Below are 17,329 nucleotides of genomic sequence, written 5' to 3'. Positions count from 1 at the left end.
AAAAATTACTAAGAAAAATCATGATATGAAAAATAAAATGGAAGTATAAATTCAAAAATGTTCCTTTCCTAGTGGAGAGTCAGTACTATAGCTAAACTAGTAATACAAAAATGGGCAAAGAACTTGAACATATATTTCTTCAAGGAGGATATACAAATGGCCAACAAATTTATGAAAACATGTTCAACATCACTAATCATTGGGAAAATGCAGATCGAAACCATAATGAAGTATCACTGCACACCGATGAGGGTGCTGACTATTTAAAAAACACACAGAATAACAAGTGTTGACAAGGATGTGGAGAAAAATTGTTGCATTGTTGGTGGAAATGTAAAAATGAAATTTCCATAGAATCCAGCAAGTCCACTTCTTGGTATCCAAAAGAACTGAAAGCAGATACTCCACCAGATATTTGGACGTCCATGTTCATAGCAGCATTATTCACAATAGCCAAAAGGTGGAAGCAACCCAAATGTCCATCAACAGATGAATAAATAAAATTGTGTGTGTGTGTGTGTGTGTGTGTGTGTGTGTGTGTGTATGACTAAAGGACTATTCTGTTTTAAAAAGTAAGGAAATTCTGACACATGCTACAACATGGATAAACCTTGACTTGAAAAAGGCCAGTCACAAAAAGACAAATACTGTAATGATTGCACTTATATGAGGTATCTAGAGTAATCAAATTCATAGAAACAGAAAGTAGAATAGTAGTTGTCAGGTGTTGTGGAGAGGGGAAATGGGGAGTTGTTCACTAAGGACAGAGTTTCAGATTTGCAAAACGCAAAATTCTGGAGATTGGTTGCACAACAATATGAATGTAGTTAATACTACTGAAGTGTACACTTCAAAATGTTTTTTTTTCTTAAAAAGAAAAAGAAAAGTAGGAAAAGGTATATTATTTAAATTATAAATGTAATCACAAGAAGGATTAAAAATAGTCAGATGAGAGGATAATGAAGAAGTGTTAAATTTGTCATCATTCATATTAATCAACAAATATATTAAAACAAAACAAAATGTTAAAAGTAATTAACTCTGGATGGTGGAATTGGGGATCTGGCTGAGACTAGAGATGGAAAGAAGATGTACTTTGTACTTAGACCCTTCTGAATGGTGTAAGTATTATTATTTTTAATTCTTTATTGTTGAAAGTACTATATATGTCCCCTTTTCCCACCATTGTCATCTCCCAGCCTGCCCCTGTCCCCTAGTCCCAGTCTACACCTTCCTCATGCTTAATGGTATAAGTATTAATTTTTCTACCATGTAAATGGATGATTATAAAACATACTTTCTAATAAAATAAATATAAATAAATTATAAAACAAATTTTGAATAACTTCTATAATTATTATTTTAAATATTTAAAAATTTTTAAATAGAAAACAGTTCCTACTTCTAATGACATTACAGAAAATCTGCTTACTTTAAAGCAACTTTTCTTTCAAAATATGCTCAAGGTTATTAGTATGAGAGAGTAAGGGTTGGCAGAAATCTATTTTAGAATTAAATCAGAAGAGAAGGAAAGGCTCCCACAAAATTTCTTTGGCAAAAACAAGTGTGACATATCATTTTTGAATGCAAGGGGAAAATAATTAGTATGATCAGATATCCTCAAGCTATCACTTCCTTATTTCAGGTCCACATAGAGTTAAAATTAACACATCTGTAAGCAATAGGGATTTTTCAGAAATCTTATTTTTCTCAAGAGCTAAAAAATATTTATCAGAACATACAAATACTTTTTAAAAATCTGTGGAATCCTTAGAAAACATGAATACATACTTCCTAAAGAGTCTCAATGAAGGAGTCATGCTTTATCAACTGCCACTCCTTAAGTTCCAGGAACTAAAATATTTAAGGGAGTTTTATAAACACTTCTCTAAGTAATTGGGAAAACACCATGTTCATATACTCCATAATCACCAAATCCTTATCATAGTAGCAAAGCTAAAAATGAGCTGCAAAATAAAGATATTACAGTTTAAAGGTATAAAACAAATTATGCATAAGGATTTTTTTCTTGTTTTAATTTCAGTGTTACATAAATTACCTCCTACCAGTAGTCTTCAACAGAATATACTAATAGTCTGCTTCACCACAAGGTTTCCCAAAAGGACAAATTCAGATACAGTTTTAGCTAAATTTTTTAAAAAGGAAAAAAAATGCATTTTTTATTTTGCTACTGAGCTTATGAAGACACAATAAGGTGGCCAGTTATGTTCCTATGTTCTAAAATATAGAATCTAAAGTTTTTCCTTAGGACTAATTGCTCTTAGAAATAAATAAAAAGAACCACATTCAGCCCTTTTGCTATCTCAACATAAGCTTTTTCTCCTTTAAATGTATAATTAAATGTATAATCAGAAATAAAAGTTTTATTTGGAATCACCAATATAATAGACTTAGGCAGAATTATCCATGGATGGTAAACCATGGGTGAAAGCTTTTGGAGGAATAGAATATTCATACAATCTCAAAGTATCACCCCTCAAGTTAATTGTTAATTGTAAAAAGTCATAAACCGTTTTAAGTAATAAAAGAGATTGAAAATTGACTCCAAAAGAATAACTGTGAAATATGAATCTGACAATAAAACGGTTACCTTTAAAAGCCCTACTAATATAGTAAAAGGGAAAAAAGAAATTTCTCTGAGGCTTATTCAGCTTCAGTGTTAACATCCATAAAATGGAGATACTAATATATACCTCTGGATATGTGAAAATTAAATAAAAATAAGTGCAAAACACTATCATAGTTCTTAGAACATGTGGGTACATCATAAAAGTTAGTTCCTATGCTCTTTAACGTACTTCAAAGGCAAAAAAAGAGACTGGGTATCTTTGAACATAATTTATTACATTTTTCTTGACCATATTTCACTAAATAACTGATCACTGCTAAAATTCAACACTGCCTGGAAAACCTAGCCATATGGTTAAGATAAGAAAAATAAATGAGATATATAGAAAAAAAGAGGCAAAACTGTTTTTTGCAAATGGCATTTTCTACCTTTAAATTCTAAGACAGTTAACTAAGAAATTATTAGAACTAATAAGGTGGCCAGTTTGATTTAAGCATACAAAAATAGATGGCATATAATAAAATGGAATAAAAGCAACAAAAATTTATAAAAGCAATTTATAAAAGAACTAGAGGCCCAATGCACGAAGATTCGTGAAAGAATGGGACTTCCTTCCCCTGGCTGCCGGCACCACCTTTGCTCTGGCCGGAGCTGCCTTTCCGCCTTCCCACCTGCCCAGAGGCCCCCAGTGGCTGGGGTGGTGCAGAACGCCTGCGCCGTAGCCATGGCTACAACACATGTGTCCAGCCCCGCCCCCGGCAGCTTCCTGCCAACATCTTTGTTGGGTTAATTTGCATACCCACTCCTGATTGGCTGGTGGGTGTCACAAAGGTACAGTCAATTAGCATGTTACTCTTTTATTAGTGTAGATGATAAAATATCTAAGAATAAACTTAACAGGAAATGTGTAAGACCTATGGGATGGGAAATTTCCTGAAAAACATGAAAGAAATTAATAAATAGGTATTATACCATAGCCTTGTAAGACAGCTGAATATTATAAAACTGGCAGTTCTCAAGTTAGTCTATAAATTCAATGCAATTGCAAATCAAAATGCCAGTAAGATTTTTTTTTTTTTTTGTAACCTATAAAAACCTTCAAAAATTAATCTGGAAGAGAAAATATACAAGAATAGCCAAGAAAATCTGGAAACAGAAAATTAATGAAATGGGTCTTTCCATAACATACTAGTACATCAAAATTAACTATAGTCCGGCTGGTATGGTTCAGTGGATTGAGCGTCGTCCCATGGACCAAGAGATCCTGAATTCAATTCCTAGTCAGGGCACTTGTGGGCTTGATCCCCAGTAGGGGGCGTGCAGGAGGAAGCCAATCAATGATTCTCTCTCATCATTGATGTTTCTATCCCTCTCTCCCTCTCCCCTCCTCTCTGAAATCAATAAAAATATATATATATATTAAAAAATAAAAATAAAAGCCTCAAACATTTCATCCTCTAGGAAGGCTTCCCTCACCCAAACCCGTCTCCAACATCCATCCCTGCAAATACCGTACACACACATTTACTAACACTTCTATGTCTTTCCTCCTATTAGTTTCTTAGTTCCTCAAGGGCGGAGCCTTGTATTATCCTCTGTGTCCACCTTAGCACCACACGCCTAGCTTATAGTAGGTGTTCAACAATATATATATTTATTTTTAATCCTCACCCAAGGATATGCTTTTCATTGATTCTAGAGAGAGAGGAAGGGAGAAGGAGAAAGGGAGAAGGCGAGGGAGAAGGAGAAAGGGAGAGGAAGAAAGAGAGAAACGTTGATTGTTTGCCTCCTGTATGCTCCTGACTGGGGATCGAACCTGCAACCTGGGTATGTGTCCTGACTGAGAACCAAAACTGTGACCCTTTGGTGCACAGTACAACGCTCTAACCAACTGAGCCACACCATCCAGGGCCAACAAGTTTATTACATTGAATTCAAACACATTTAAGTAATATGTGAAATCGTAAGACTGGAATTTTTAAAATTCATGTTTCACAAGGTCCATTTCAATCATTAAAAAAAAAAACAACACCTTAAAAGGAGGTTTGGGAGTTGTATTAGAAAGCTATCTTGGACCTCTAGGGAAATTTTTTTTAAATATGTATGTTTTTATTGATTTCAGAGAGGAAGAGAAAGGGAGAGAGAGAAAGATAGAAACATCAATGATGAGAGAGAAACTTCGATCAGCTGCCTCCTGCACTCCTACTAGGGATTTAGCCTGAAACCCCGACATGTGCCCTGACTGGGAACCGAACCATGACCTTGTTCATGGGTGAACGCTCAACTACTGAACCACATCGGCCCGGCAGGGAGAACTTTCTGTAGAGAACTGTTTCTTTCTCCTCTGCTTCATTAGATCTTGCACATGGTCGAGCCTGGGCTCACCAGCCTCTTCCTCAACTCTTCAGCTTTAGTCCTCACTGCTAACAAGCAACTTATCTCCATATCATCTAATTCAAATTTCTGAGAGGGTTGTTTTGGTGTTGGTTTTTGGCACCAGGCCACCATGTCCTTTCTCTCTCCCCAGTAAAGCTATGGATCAATTGCTCTATGGTGAGGTGCCAAGCAGAAGCTCTAGGATCAATATCTAACATTGCCCCAATTTTCAACTCCATACACTATTTTTATTTCCTTAGAACCATTACTAAAATCTATCACTAAAATTATGTTGCAATACTTTAAAAAACAAGTCTTGCCAAGACTTGTTAACAGTAAAAAAATATCCTGCCGATTTCTTCACTGAACCAGCTATACATTCCAAATATGCAAGGAGTTAACAATCTTCTTATCTGTAGATGTGCACACAAAGAATCCTCTGGATTGTTGTAACTGCTCAACAGCAGTAGTTTAAAAAGCAGTTTTTACAAAATTTCCTAAACACTTACAATGTAAAGAAATGAGTAGTCCAGACATTTCCTTGTTAAATTTGATCCCATAATAACAAGTAATTTCATATAAGGATAGTCACATCCCATGGCAATCTATCACTAACCAACAAAACCTGTTTCTCTTCCTCCGAACTAATACCACTCAGTTTATGATTGAAGGAAGGCCACTCACTGACAAGCTACCGAGGCAAGGAAAGAGGGGTTCAGGCTGTGAGACAGGCACTCTTAAGTGGGCTCCAATAAAATCAGGGTCTCAGTGCTATTACTTTCCTGCTTAAAAACTAGAAAAAAAATCTAATTAAATGTCTGTTATAGCTAGGAGACATCACATTTGTACTAAAAAGAAATTTAACAGAATGATAACACTATACACATCTTTGAAAGGAGAGGGCCATTTAATCACTACAAAATGCTGCTATTCCAAGATACAACATTTACTGGATAGAAATATTGTTGGAAGGAAATAAGAGGAAAGCTCTTGGATAATAGCTATTCAGAAAATCTGAAATAAAAATACTTTTTTTCCAATGCAGATTGTCCTTACATTTCTCGACAAGAAGGATTTTTATTTTAAAATCAGGTAGGTGTTCTAGTTAGTCAACCTGTTTATTAACTATCCTCATTGGTGACTCATTTTAGTTTCATCTGCAGTAATGTGCAGGTGACTGTAATATCATAACCATCAATTTAGACTATTGTTAAAAACATATAATCTTAACAGATCTAATTTCAGAGGGCAGAAATTGGTACAATTTAGAGTGCTGATGTTGTCTTTAAATGAGGCTTGAAATGAAGGCACTATTAGAAAGCTTTCATTGAATTAAAAGCACTAAAGGGCAAAAGATTCTTTCATTCCTTAGCAAAAATTCATAGATATAAAATAAAACAAAGAAAATGTTAGCTTGAATGTCTTTGAGAAATTTTAGTCAAGCATTAAAAGGGTAATGAGCCAAGAAAATATGATAATGCATTCCTAAAGTATAGCATACTTTGATTTCTTTCCAAAGGAGAAGCTTACACTGATTTTAATTTACTAATTAGGCCTATGTACATTTGTCAAACTAATAAAAATGGGAACAAAGAAGCACCAGTTTCTTCATCTTCCATAGTTGGAATAATTAAAAACTACCCATATTTAATAAGTCAAGACTTTACATATTTAAAGTCATAAAGGTAAATCAGAAAACTAAAAACAATAGACTAACATTAAAAATTGAGAGGCACCAGGAGGAGAAAAACAAAAGGTAGTATGCATCCAATTTCTCATCTTTCAGAGTATCAAAAGATATTATCACAAATTGATAAATCACAAAACAGAACTATAACTTTTAAAATAATAAAGGCAACCTCCAGAAGAACCAGAAATCAACTGTCAACAGTATCTCTGGAGGTTGGGAAGGTGAGATGGAGAACACTTTATTTTACATCTGTACAATTTGCACTCTCCTACCATGTGTGTATATTCATTTTTTAATCTATCTTTTAAACTACCAATAATCAGATACCTTAAAAAAACAACAACCAGGTACTGTATTTCATTCTCTGTACCTAACAACTCATGAACTGTAGACTTTATAAAATGGAACACACTCTAAAGTGAAATATCTATTAAATTAAAGGTAAGATAAAAGAAGCAAAGCTTTTTTCCCATAATGCAAAATTCATAGCTGACCATCCTCAAGTCAACTGTGACAACTACAAACCATTTAAAAATAAAAAAAACCCACACACCATTCTTGGCATTGTTTTAAAATCAAGACCTCCTTGATCACCCTGGCTGGTGTTCCCAGTGGTTAGAGCATCAGTCCTAGGGTTGTGGGTTCAATTCCTGGTCAAGGGCAGGTACATGGGGTATAGGCTCGATCCCTGACCCCAGTTGGGGTGCATTGGAGAGGCAACCAATCAATGTGTCTCTCTCACCTTAATGTCTCTCTCTCTTCCCCCTCCCCGCCCTTTCACTCTCTCTAAAAATCAATAGGGAAAATATCCTTGGGAAAATTAACAAACAAACAAAAAACCTCCTTGATCAATTTAAGCAAAAACACTGATATTGTCCAAAATACCTATGAACAACTTCTGAATACAGTCAAGCTGATACACATAGATCAGAGGCTTCCTGGCAGCAAACAAAATAAACTAGTATGTCCTTACATCAATCAGTAACATTTAGGGGTTTATATTTTCTTTGACATCAAAACGAGAGTTTTGCTTTGAAAGTTTGCTATCTTCACTGATCCTTTCAGGAATGTACAAGTATGCATTGCAGTTTCAACCTCCCAGTGCCTGAGTTTTTTAAAGCAATTTATTTCTGCTTGGACAAGCAGTAAGACATGCCAAGATGGTTGGGTTTTCTGTTAACCCTTCGTTCCAAACCTTTGTTCTCACACTAACATTTCACCTTTCTAATTCTCCTAAATATAAGTATACGGAAGAAATTTAAAAACCACAACTGAATTCAAGGGAATGGGGACACTTCAGGTCACTGATTATGGAATACGATTTAATACAACGATCGCAGGGCTGGATTATTTCTGGTAACCACAGTAATTATAACTTAGATAATAATATGAATAAAGATCACAGACTTTCCAGCTGTGCCCAGCCTCCTCCTCTTCTCACCTGGCATTGTCTCACCCTATCGGAAGACCCAAGAGGCAACAACATTTACAGAGAAGCATTCCCAAAACTTTTACGCGTGCACACTCTAATCTTGGAGATATAAATACCTAATGCACATCCCTAAAAACGCATCAACTCTACTCTTGAATAATAACTGCTCAGTCTAATTTACTGGCCGCCGGACCACAGTCCAGATACTAGTACACTCGGTGAACTCTTCTAGGCAATGAAAGAAACCTGGCTTGGAGAACCAGAGGCTTTAGGCCTGCTGGAAATCAAAGGGGCCGGCAAACTGGAGCCCCCCATCTTTTCAGCCCACAGCAAACTTCGCTCACTGAGGCATCACTCGGAGTCAACGCCAAATAACACGTCCAGACTTAATGACCTCCAAACCCGTGTACATTTCTCATTAGGCGAGTCTATCCAACCCATCAGGTAGGTGGACCGACTCGATTCCCAGGCTCCTCCCTCGGACCCTACTCTGGACCCTGAGCCACGCGACTCCCGGACGGCCCTGCACCACCCTTGGAGGGTGCTCCCACCCAGCGAACCCATGCTCCTCCCCCGACCACCCATCCCGAGTCCCCAGAGTCCGCCCTCCCAGACCAACCTGCCACCACATGTCCAGTCCGCCACCACCTCTCCAGCCGCCCACCCCTGCCCGCCTCCGGGCCAAGTGGAGCTGGCCTTTCCCCGCCCTCCCCACCTCTACGCCGGGGCACTCACCCGCGGTAGTAGGCTTTCACCCGGACCTGGTGAGAATGGTCCCCGAAGCCGCCGCCTGCGATCGGGTGAGACATGGTCGTGCTGTCCCTCTGGGTCGGCATCTCCTTCCTCCCCCGCCTCAACGCCGGAGGCCGAGGGTGCTGGGGGCGCGCCGGGGGACGCCGCCGCCCGAGCCTTCCCCGGAGCCACGGCGCTCCGCTCCTCTACCTGTCCTCCCGCCCGCGGCGCCGGACCCAAGGGTCGCCTCGCCCGGGCAGCCGGAACCACGCGGCTCCTCCCACCGCCCGCGGCCGCCACCGCCTCTACCTCGGCGAGGACCCAGCACGCCTCCCCGCCTGGGTCCCTCCCACCTCGCGGGCTCCGAAAGCCCACATTCCGGGGGAGGGAGGGCGCCACCACCGAGCCGGCTCCAGGAGCCTCAATGCCCGGCTGAACCATTCCGACGGAGGGCAAGGAAAAGGGGGGGAGAGTAAAGGGAGGCGCTAACCATCCCATCACAGACCGAGACAGGGTCTTCCGTGGAAGCCGTGTCGGAGAGAATGCGAAGGTTTTGGTAACTGCAGTTCAAAAAAGGCCCTCTCCCTACAGGGGAAATGGTAGAGGGGGAATGCTGCGGCCTCTCACCCCAGTTTCCTAACTTGGTGGCGTCCGTGGTCAGCCGACTTGGGATTCGGGTAGATCTCCTGAGCGGGTTTCTGGGATTTGGAGTCCCCGGGGGATTCTGGGACTTGAGGTTCCGTACGTGCAGAGCGCCCGGCCTTCTCGCTGAGTGTCTCCAGCTTGCGCGCCCCAGGAGCCGTGAAAGTGGAAATCCTGAATCCAGCTTGGGCATCCCAAGTCACTGAAATGACTGGGCTGCGTCACGATCTCGGCTTTTTTTTTTTCTGTGATGAATTCTCCCTTCCAGTTGCATTAATCATCCCAATTATACAGTGCCTTTTTGTAGGAACGAAAGTTGGATTACCTGCTCAGCATAGCCTCTTTCATGGGTAGAATTAAATAGTGTAGCCAATGTAATAATGAAAGTAATAAAGGCGGAAACTCAACTAAGAAAATATGAGAGAAGACTGACTTTTCTTCCTTCTTGGCCCCCATATCTAGGCCCGTGTATATTGCATAGAACAAGTGTACAATGGATGTAGCCAATCCATCCTTCCATCCATCCATCCATCAGCATTTTTTTCTGTTAACACTGGCTAACAAAGGATTAAAAGAATCTGTCCTTCCACTGGTCTTGGCTCTGTCACAGCATGAATCCAGCCGCTGCATCAGTCCTGGTACCAACCCATGCTAAAAGAGTTGGAATCATCGACGAAATAACTTTTCTTACTATGAAAACACAGGGTTGGGGGATTGACGCATCAGAGTTATTTATGATGATTAGTCTGCTATATTCTGACACTTAGCCTGGTATGTTCTTGAACTATTACAAACGTGGATTATATGCTTTTAATAAAAATCCCCATTGAAAGACTTGGTATCAGAGTTTATGGCAACTGGGGCCCTGCATCAGCATCTATACTAATAAAAGCCTTGGGGGTGATCAGGCCAGCAGGTGAGGGTATTTGGGGGCAATCAGGCCCACAGAGGAGCAGTTAGGTGTCAATCAGGCCAGCAAGGGAGCAGTTAGGGAGCAATCAGGCAGGCAGGTGAGCAGTTAGGAGCCAATGGTCCCGGATTGTGAAAGGGATGTCCAACTGCAGGATTAGGCCCGATTCCATAGGGGTCCCATATTGGAGAAGGTGCAGGGGTCCCATATTGGAGAAGGTGCAGGCTGGGCTGAGGACACCCTCCCCAGTGCACGAATGTCGTGCACCGGGCCTCTAGTGTTAAATATGAATCAACTAGAGGCCCGGTGCATGAAATTCGTGCACGGGGGGTTGGGGTGGGAGGTGTCTCTCAGCCCAGCCTGCACCCTCTCCAATCTGGGACCCCTCGAGGGATGTTCAACTGCCCAGTAGGATTGGGCCTAAACGGGCAGTCAGACATCCTTCTCACAATCCAGAACTGCTGGCTCCCAACCCCTCACCTGCCTGCCTGCCTGATTGCCCCTAACCACTTCTGCCTGCCAGCCTGATCACCCCTAACTGCCCTCCCCTGCTGGCCCAGTCACCCCTAACTTCCCTCCCTTGCCAGCCTGGTCGCCCCTAACTGCCCTCCCCTGCAGGCCTGGTCACCCCCAATTGCCCTCCCCTGCTGGCCTGGTCATCCCTAACTGCCCTCCCCTGCAGGCCTGGTTGCCCCTCACTGCCCCCCCTGCTGGTCTGGTCACCCCCAACTGCCCCCCCCCGTGGGCCTGTTAGCCCCATGCAGCCTGCTGCCCAGTCGTTTGGTCACCCCTCACTAACCCCCCTGCCGGTCTGGTCGCCCCACGCAGTCTGCTGCTCGGTCCTTTGGTCGCCCCTCACTAAGTCCCCTGCCGGCCTGCTTGCCCCACGCAGCCTGCTGCTTGGTCATTTGGTCGCCCCTCACTAACCCGCCTGTCGGCCTGGTCGCCCCACACAGCCTTTTCAGTCGTTCACTTGGTTGTTTCTGATGCGATGGTCACTTAGCCTTTTATATATATAGACTAGTGGCCTGGTGCACGAAATTTGTGCATGGGGGGTGTTCCCCTCAGCCCAGCCTGCACACTAATCGGGGACCCCTTGGGGGATGTCCGACTGCTAATTTAGGCCCGATCCCACAGGGATCCCTCTCGCAACCTGGGACCGCTGGCTCCTAACCGCTCACCTGCCTGCCTGCCTGATTGCCCCTAACTGCCTCTGCCTGCCTGCCTGATCACCTCTAACCCCTCTGCCTGCCTGCCTGCCTGCCTGCCTGATCACCCCTAACTACCTCTGCCTGCCGCCTGATCCCCCTAACTGCCCTCCCCTGCCAGCCTGATTGCCCCTAACCACCTCTGCCTCAGCCCTGCCACCATGGCTTTGTCTGGAAGGATGTCTGGAAGGTCTCCGGACGGTCTCCCAGTCTAATTAGCATGTTGCTCTTTTATTTGTATAGACAGATTCTCAATTATATTCCATTGATCTATCTATCCATCCTTATGCAAGAATCACACTGTTTACATTACTGTAGTTTTGTAGCAACATAAAACAGAGAAATTTGAGTCTTACAACTTTGTTTTCTTCAAAATTGTTTTGACTATTCTGCATCCCTTACATTTCTATCTATACTAATAAAAGGGTAATATGCAAATTGGTCATGATGCCCTCACAGTAACAACCAAACAGCAGGCTGCATGAGGTGACAAGGCTGGCAGGGGGGCTAGCGAGGGATGACCCAACGACTGACCAGCAGGCTGCGTGGGGCAACCAGGCCAGCAGGGGGGGCAGTTGGGGATTACCAGGCCAGTGGGGGGAGGGGCAGTTGGGGGTGACCAGGCTGGCAGGAGGGGGGCAGTGAGGGGCAACTAGGCCAGCAGGGGGGGTAGTTGGGGGCAACCAGGCTGGCAGAGGGGGGCAGTTGGGGGCAATCAGGCCAGCAGGGGGGGCACTAAGGGGCAACCAGGCTGGCAGGGAGGGGCAGTTGGGGGCGACCAGGCCGGAGAGGGGGGTGCAGTTAGGGGGATCAGTCCAGGAGGGGAGAGCAGATAGGCAGTTAGGGGGATCAGGTCAGGAGGGGAGAACAGATAGGCAGTTAGGGTGATCAGGCAAGGAGGGGAGCGCAGATAGGCAGTTAGGGGGATCAGGTCAGGAGGGGAGAACAGATAGGCAGTTAGGGGGATCAGGCCAGGAGGGGAGTGCAGATAGGCAGTAAGGGGATCAGGCAAGGAGGGGAGAGCAGTTAGGCAGCTAGGGCTATCAGGCCGGCAGGGGAGGGCAGTTAGGGGGATCAGGCCAGCAGGGGGGAGCAGTTAGGCAGTTAGGGTGATCAGGCCAGAAGGGGAGAGCAGTTGGGGGATCAGGTCGGCAGGGGAGAGCAGTTAGGGCCATCAGGCCAGCAGGGGAGCAGTTAGGGGCATCAGGCAGGCAGGCAGGTGAGCGGTTAGGAGCCAGTGGTTCCGGATTGCGAGAGGGATCCTGGATTGAAAAGGGTGCAGGCCAGGCTGAGGGACCTCAAACCCCCGCCTCCCTCCCCCCCCCCCCCCCCCCCGTGCACGAATTTCGTGCCCCGGGCCTCTAGTTGAGATATAAAAGACATATAACATTATATTAGTTTCAGGTGTACAACACAATGATTTGTATATTTTGCAAAATGATCCATCACCACATGGTTACAAATTTTATTTTTTGTGATGAGCACTTTTAATATTTACTTTCTTAACCACTTTTAAATACAGGATCAACTATAGTCACCATGCTGAACATTACATTTCCAGTATTTATTTATTTTATATCTGGAAGTTTGTACCTTTTGACCACCTTCACTCATTTCTCCAAACCCCCCAACCCATCCATCTGTTTTCTGTATTAATGAGGTTTTTATTGTTTTAAAGATGTCACATATAAGTGCAATCATCCGGTATTAACCTTTCTCTGTTTGACTTATTTCACTTAGCATAAAACCCTTAAGGTCCATTCACATTGTTGCAAATGGCAGGATTTTTTTCTTTTTTGTGGTTGAATAATATTCTGTTGTGTGTATATATTACATTTTCTTTATCCATTCATCCACCGATGGACACTTAGGTTGTATCCAGGTCTTGGCTATTATGAAATGGGATAGCTGGACTATGGTAATTCTGTTTTTAAAAAATATATTTTTATTGATTTCAGAGAGGAAGGGAGAGGGAGAGAGAGATAGAAACATCAATGATGAGAGAGAATCACTCAGGCTACCTCCTGCATGCCCCGCACTGGGAATTGAGTGCAACCCAGGCATGTGCCTTTGACTGGAATCGAACCCGAGACTCTTCAGTCTGCAGGCCGACACTCTATCCACTGAGCCAAACTGTCTAGGGCTGATAATTCTATTTTTAATTTTTTGAGGAACTTTCATACTGTTTTCCATAGCGGCTATGTCAATTTACATTTCCATCTTAATTTCATTTGTATTATTCATGCTAGTGTATAAAAATACAATCGATTTTGCATATACCTTGTATCCTACAAGCTTGTTGAACTTTTTTATTAGTGGTTTTGGTGGATTTCTTAGAATTTCCTGTAGTCAAGATTATGCCATTTTAGAATACAGATTGATTTCCATCTTTCTTTTCAATCTGGATGCTTTTTATTTCTTTTTCTTACCTCATTGCCTCAGCTGGAACCTGGTGAATAAAGAGAGGGTGAACATCCTTAACCTAGTTTCAATTTTACATGAATAGTTTTCAATCTTTTACCATTAAATGTGATGACTACTCTAGATTTTTTTTTGTAGGTACCCTTTAAAAGGTTGAGAATGTTCTATTCCATTTCTAGTTTGTTGACTATTTTTATTATGAAAAGATGTTGGGTTTTGTTTAGTGCTTTTTCTATGTCCATTGAGATAATCATGTGATTTAGTCCTTTATTCTATTAATACAGTATGTTACATTAATTGGTTTTTGGGTATAAGCTATCCTTGCAATCCTGGGACCAATTCTACTAGGTTATGATATGTAATATCCTTTTTATATATTGCTGATTTAGTTTGCTAACATTTTGTTGAGATATTTTGAATCTATACACACAAGCATGGTTTTCTTTAGTTCTTTGTACATATTTATAATTGCTGCTTTGAAGCCTTTGACTGCTAAGTCCAACAGCAGTGTCTTCTCAAAGGCAGTTTCTGTGTATATGGTTCCCACTTGCCTGTTTCTTTGTATGTCTCATAATTTTTTGTTTGCAAACTATATATTTCCATTGTACCAACTCTGGAGACTGATCCTGACTGGCTCCAGGGCTTGTTGTCATAGTTGTTTGTTTATTTGTTCAGTGACTTGGCCAAACCAATTCGGAAAACTCTATTTCCCCCTCACTGTGCAGCCTCTGATGTCTTTCCTCATAGGATGCAGCTTTGGCATACACAATGTCACCTTGACTTCTCCCTCCCAGGGGAATTTCAAATTTAATTGTAAGTATTTGGTGACAAATATCTTTAGGAAATTCACAATGTAATGATTCTTATAAGATGTTGAGTAATATAATACATTTACGAAAAAATGAAGAACCTGAAAGAACTAAGTGTTGGGAAGGAGACTATGAAAGAACATAGTGAGTACAGCATTATTACAATGTCTCTCTCCTTTAGACATTTTCTTACTTTATTGAAGTATACTTTACAAATGTTAAAATTGGCCTGTTTCCAGTGTGTAATAGAGTGACTTTTAGAAAATTTGTTCAATTATGCATTCATCACCATAAATCAGTTTTAGAACATTAAAAAAAATTTTAATTAATTTTTGAAGAAAGAGACATCGATTTATTGCTCCACTCATTTATGTATTCTTTGGCTGTTTCTAGTATATGCCCTGACCGAGGATCAAACTGCAACCTTGTGGTACTGGGACAACGCTCCAACCAACTGAGCTACCCATCAGGTCCTAAACATTTTTACTACCCCTGATCTGTCATGCACTTACAATTAATTCAACTTATACCTCTAGCCTTAGCCAACCAGTAATCCATGTTCTGTCTCTATAGTTTGCCCTTTCTGGACATTTTACGTAAATGTAATCAAATAATATGTGGTCGGTTGTATCTGACTTCTTTCACTTAACATGCTATTTTTGCATTAGTGCAGTAGTTCAAGTTAGAGTGTTGTTCTGATATGCCAAGGTTGCAAGGTGTTTTTTGTTTTGTTTATCTTTATTAATCCTCACCCAAGAGAGCATGGAAGGGAGGGAAGGGAAGGAAAGAGAGAGAGAAAACATTGATGTGAGAGAGATACATCAATTGGTTGCCTCCTGCACAAGCCCTGACCAGGGCCTGGGAATGGCCTTGAGGGAAAGTCGAACCCTTGACCTGCAGTGCGAGGACCCATGCACTAACCACTGAGCGCACAGGGAAAGGTTATGGGCTTAATTCTCTGGTCAGGGCCCATACAAGAAGCAACCAATGAATGCAAAATATGTGAAACAACAAATCTCTCTCTCTCTCTCTCTCTCTCTCTCTCTCTCTCTCTCTCTCTCTCTCTCTCCCTCTCTCTTTCCCTCCCTAGTTAGGTTCCCTTTCCTTCACCTCCCTATCAAGCTTTTGGCTGGCTTACTGTTATTGATATCACTACCAGCTGTTAGCCTTCACTAATTGGCAACTTATTGCTCCAGTGTTTTTGACAATACCTTGAGGCATAAATTGCCTCATTGTCTGAGACAATGGTTGTTGTTTTTTATAATTTTGATCAGTGTGGTTGTTTCAATAAGGAGAATATACCGGGAGCTCCTCGTGTCTCCATTCTGGAAGTGCTCTGACATTAATTTTTAAAGTCAATAAGGCACAAACATTTATGTATATAGGATGATCAGGACACAGAAATGATGTCACTTTTAGTAACAAAATACCAGAAACTATCTAATCATCTCTTTGGCTAAAGAAAACCAGACTGTGTAAAAAGGTTTAAAAGGAACTTGGCATCACATTAATCACCTGTTTAGGAAAATTTGGCTTCCTTTCTAGAGATTGAGCTGCTCTAACAAGAAAATGACTGATCAGAATAGATAAAACTTTATATTCAGTTTTAATTAGCCTTATTAATGAGTCCCGCAGCCAGGATCAAATATGAAAATTTGTTTGCTATGTTCTTGATGTCATCTAATATATCCTGCTCCTGGGTCTTCAATGTCTGTTTCTCAATTGAGAATCAAATGATTAAAATGTGAAGTCAATGGTAGACACTGTGAACAAGTCTCTCAAAGCCCATTATCTTTCGGTTGTACTTAAAATGGTGCTTACGAATACCTTCAATTTTGCGTAAGCCTGTTGCCCTTAACCTAACATTCTTCAGTGGTTACACTGAACATGTGATAATGTCTTTAAAAGGAGAGAAAAGTGTTTAAACTGCAAGTCCTAATCATTTAGAGGGACTTTTTGACCTGTGGCGATAAACAGTGAGCCCTGGGCTGAATTATACTTGTCTTACTGCAATAACTTTAATAGGAAAATAATTAATTCTCCAATCCATAGGCTTAAGGGATTTGAAATTTTTTTGGCTAACATCCTCTAATTTTGTCATTATCAGAGTGCTTGTCCAAGGTGGAGCAAAGAAATAACCTGCTTGGAGAATGGTGAAGGAGACAATAGCTAGTGGACACAGGTCCTGTGTGATCATGTCCTAATATCATATTAATTGTTTTACTTAACCTTCAAGAGCAGAAGCCATGACCAAAACTCCTGATTAAACAGTCCTGATAGCTGAGATTACATGAGAGAGTTTAGTTTTCATTCTGTTAACATAGCAAGCAATAACCCCAAGACTTCCCTTTACCCTTATTTCTCCTACGCCCTCACACTGCCCCATTGACATCAGGCCAACTTTATCTCCAAGTTATCTGGATACTCCCTTTGCTCCAGCTGCACAAACTTATTTCCATTATAGCTCCCAATCTCACTCCCACACTACACATAATGACATAGCAGTTTGGGCCTTAATT

At 41.7% G+C, this 17,329-nt stretch overlaps 1 protein-coding gene across 1 annotated transcript in view; it reads right to left on the bottom strand.

Moving 5' to 3' along the window:
• Nucleotides 1-9,175, bottom strand: part of PRKCI (protein kinase C iota) — a 70,566-nt gene extending 61,391 nt beyond the window's left edge. The window contains exon 1 of the mRNA XM_079766737.1: nucleotides 8,824-9,175. Within this exon, the coding sequence (XP_079622863.1) occupies nucleotides 8,824-8,924 (101 nt within the window). The 5' untranslated portion in view covers nucleotides 8,925-9,175. The remainder of the gene's footprint in view (nucleotides 1-8,823) is intronic.
• Between the last annotated feature and the right edge of the window lie 8,154 nt (nucleotides 9,176-17,329).

This window comes from Cnephaeus nilssonii (genome assembly GCF_951640355.1).
Source record: "Cnephaeus nilssonii genome assembly, chromosome: 3".
Taxonomy (NCBI): Eukaryota; Metazoa; Chordata; class Mammalia; order Chiroptera; family Vespertilionidae; genus Cnephaeus; species Cnephaeus nilssonii.
Note: the sequence above shows the minus strand (reverse complement) of the source record. Positions and strands in the feature narration are given on the sequence as shown.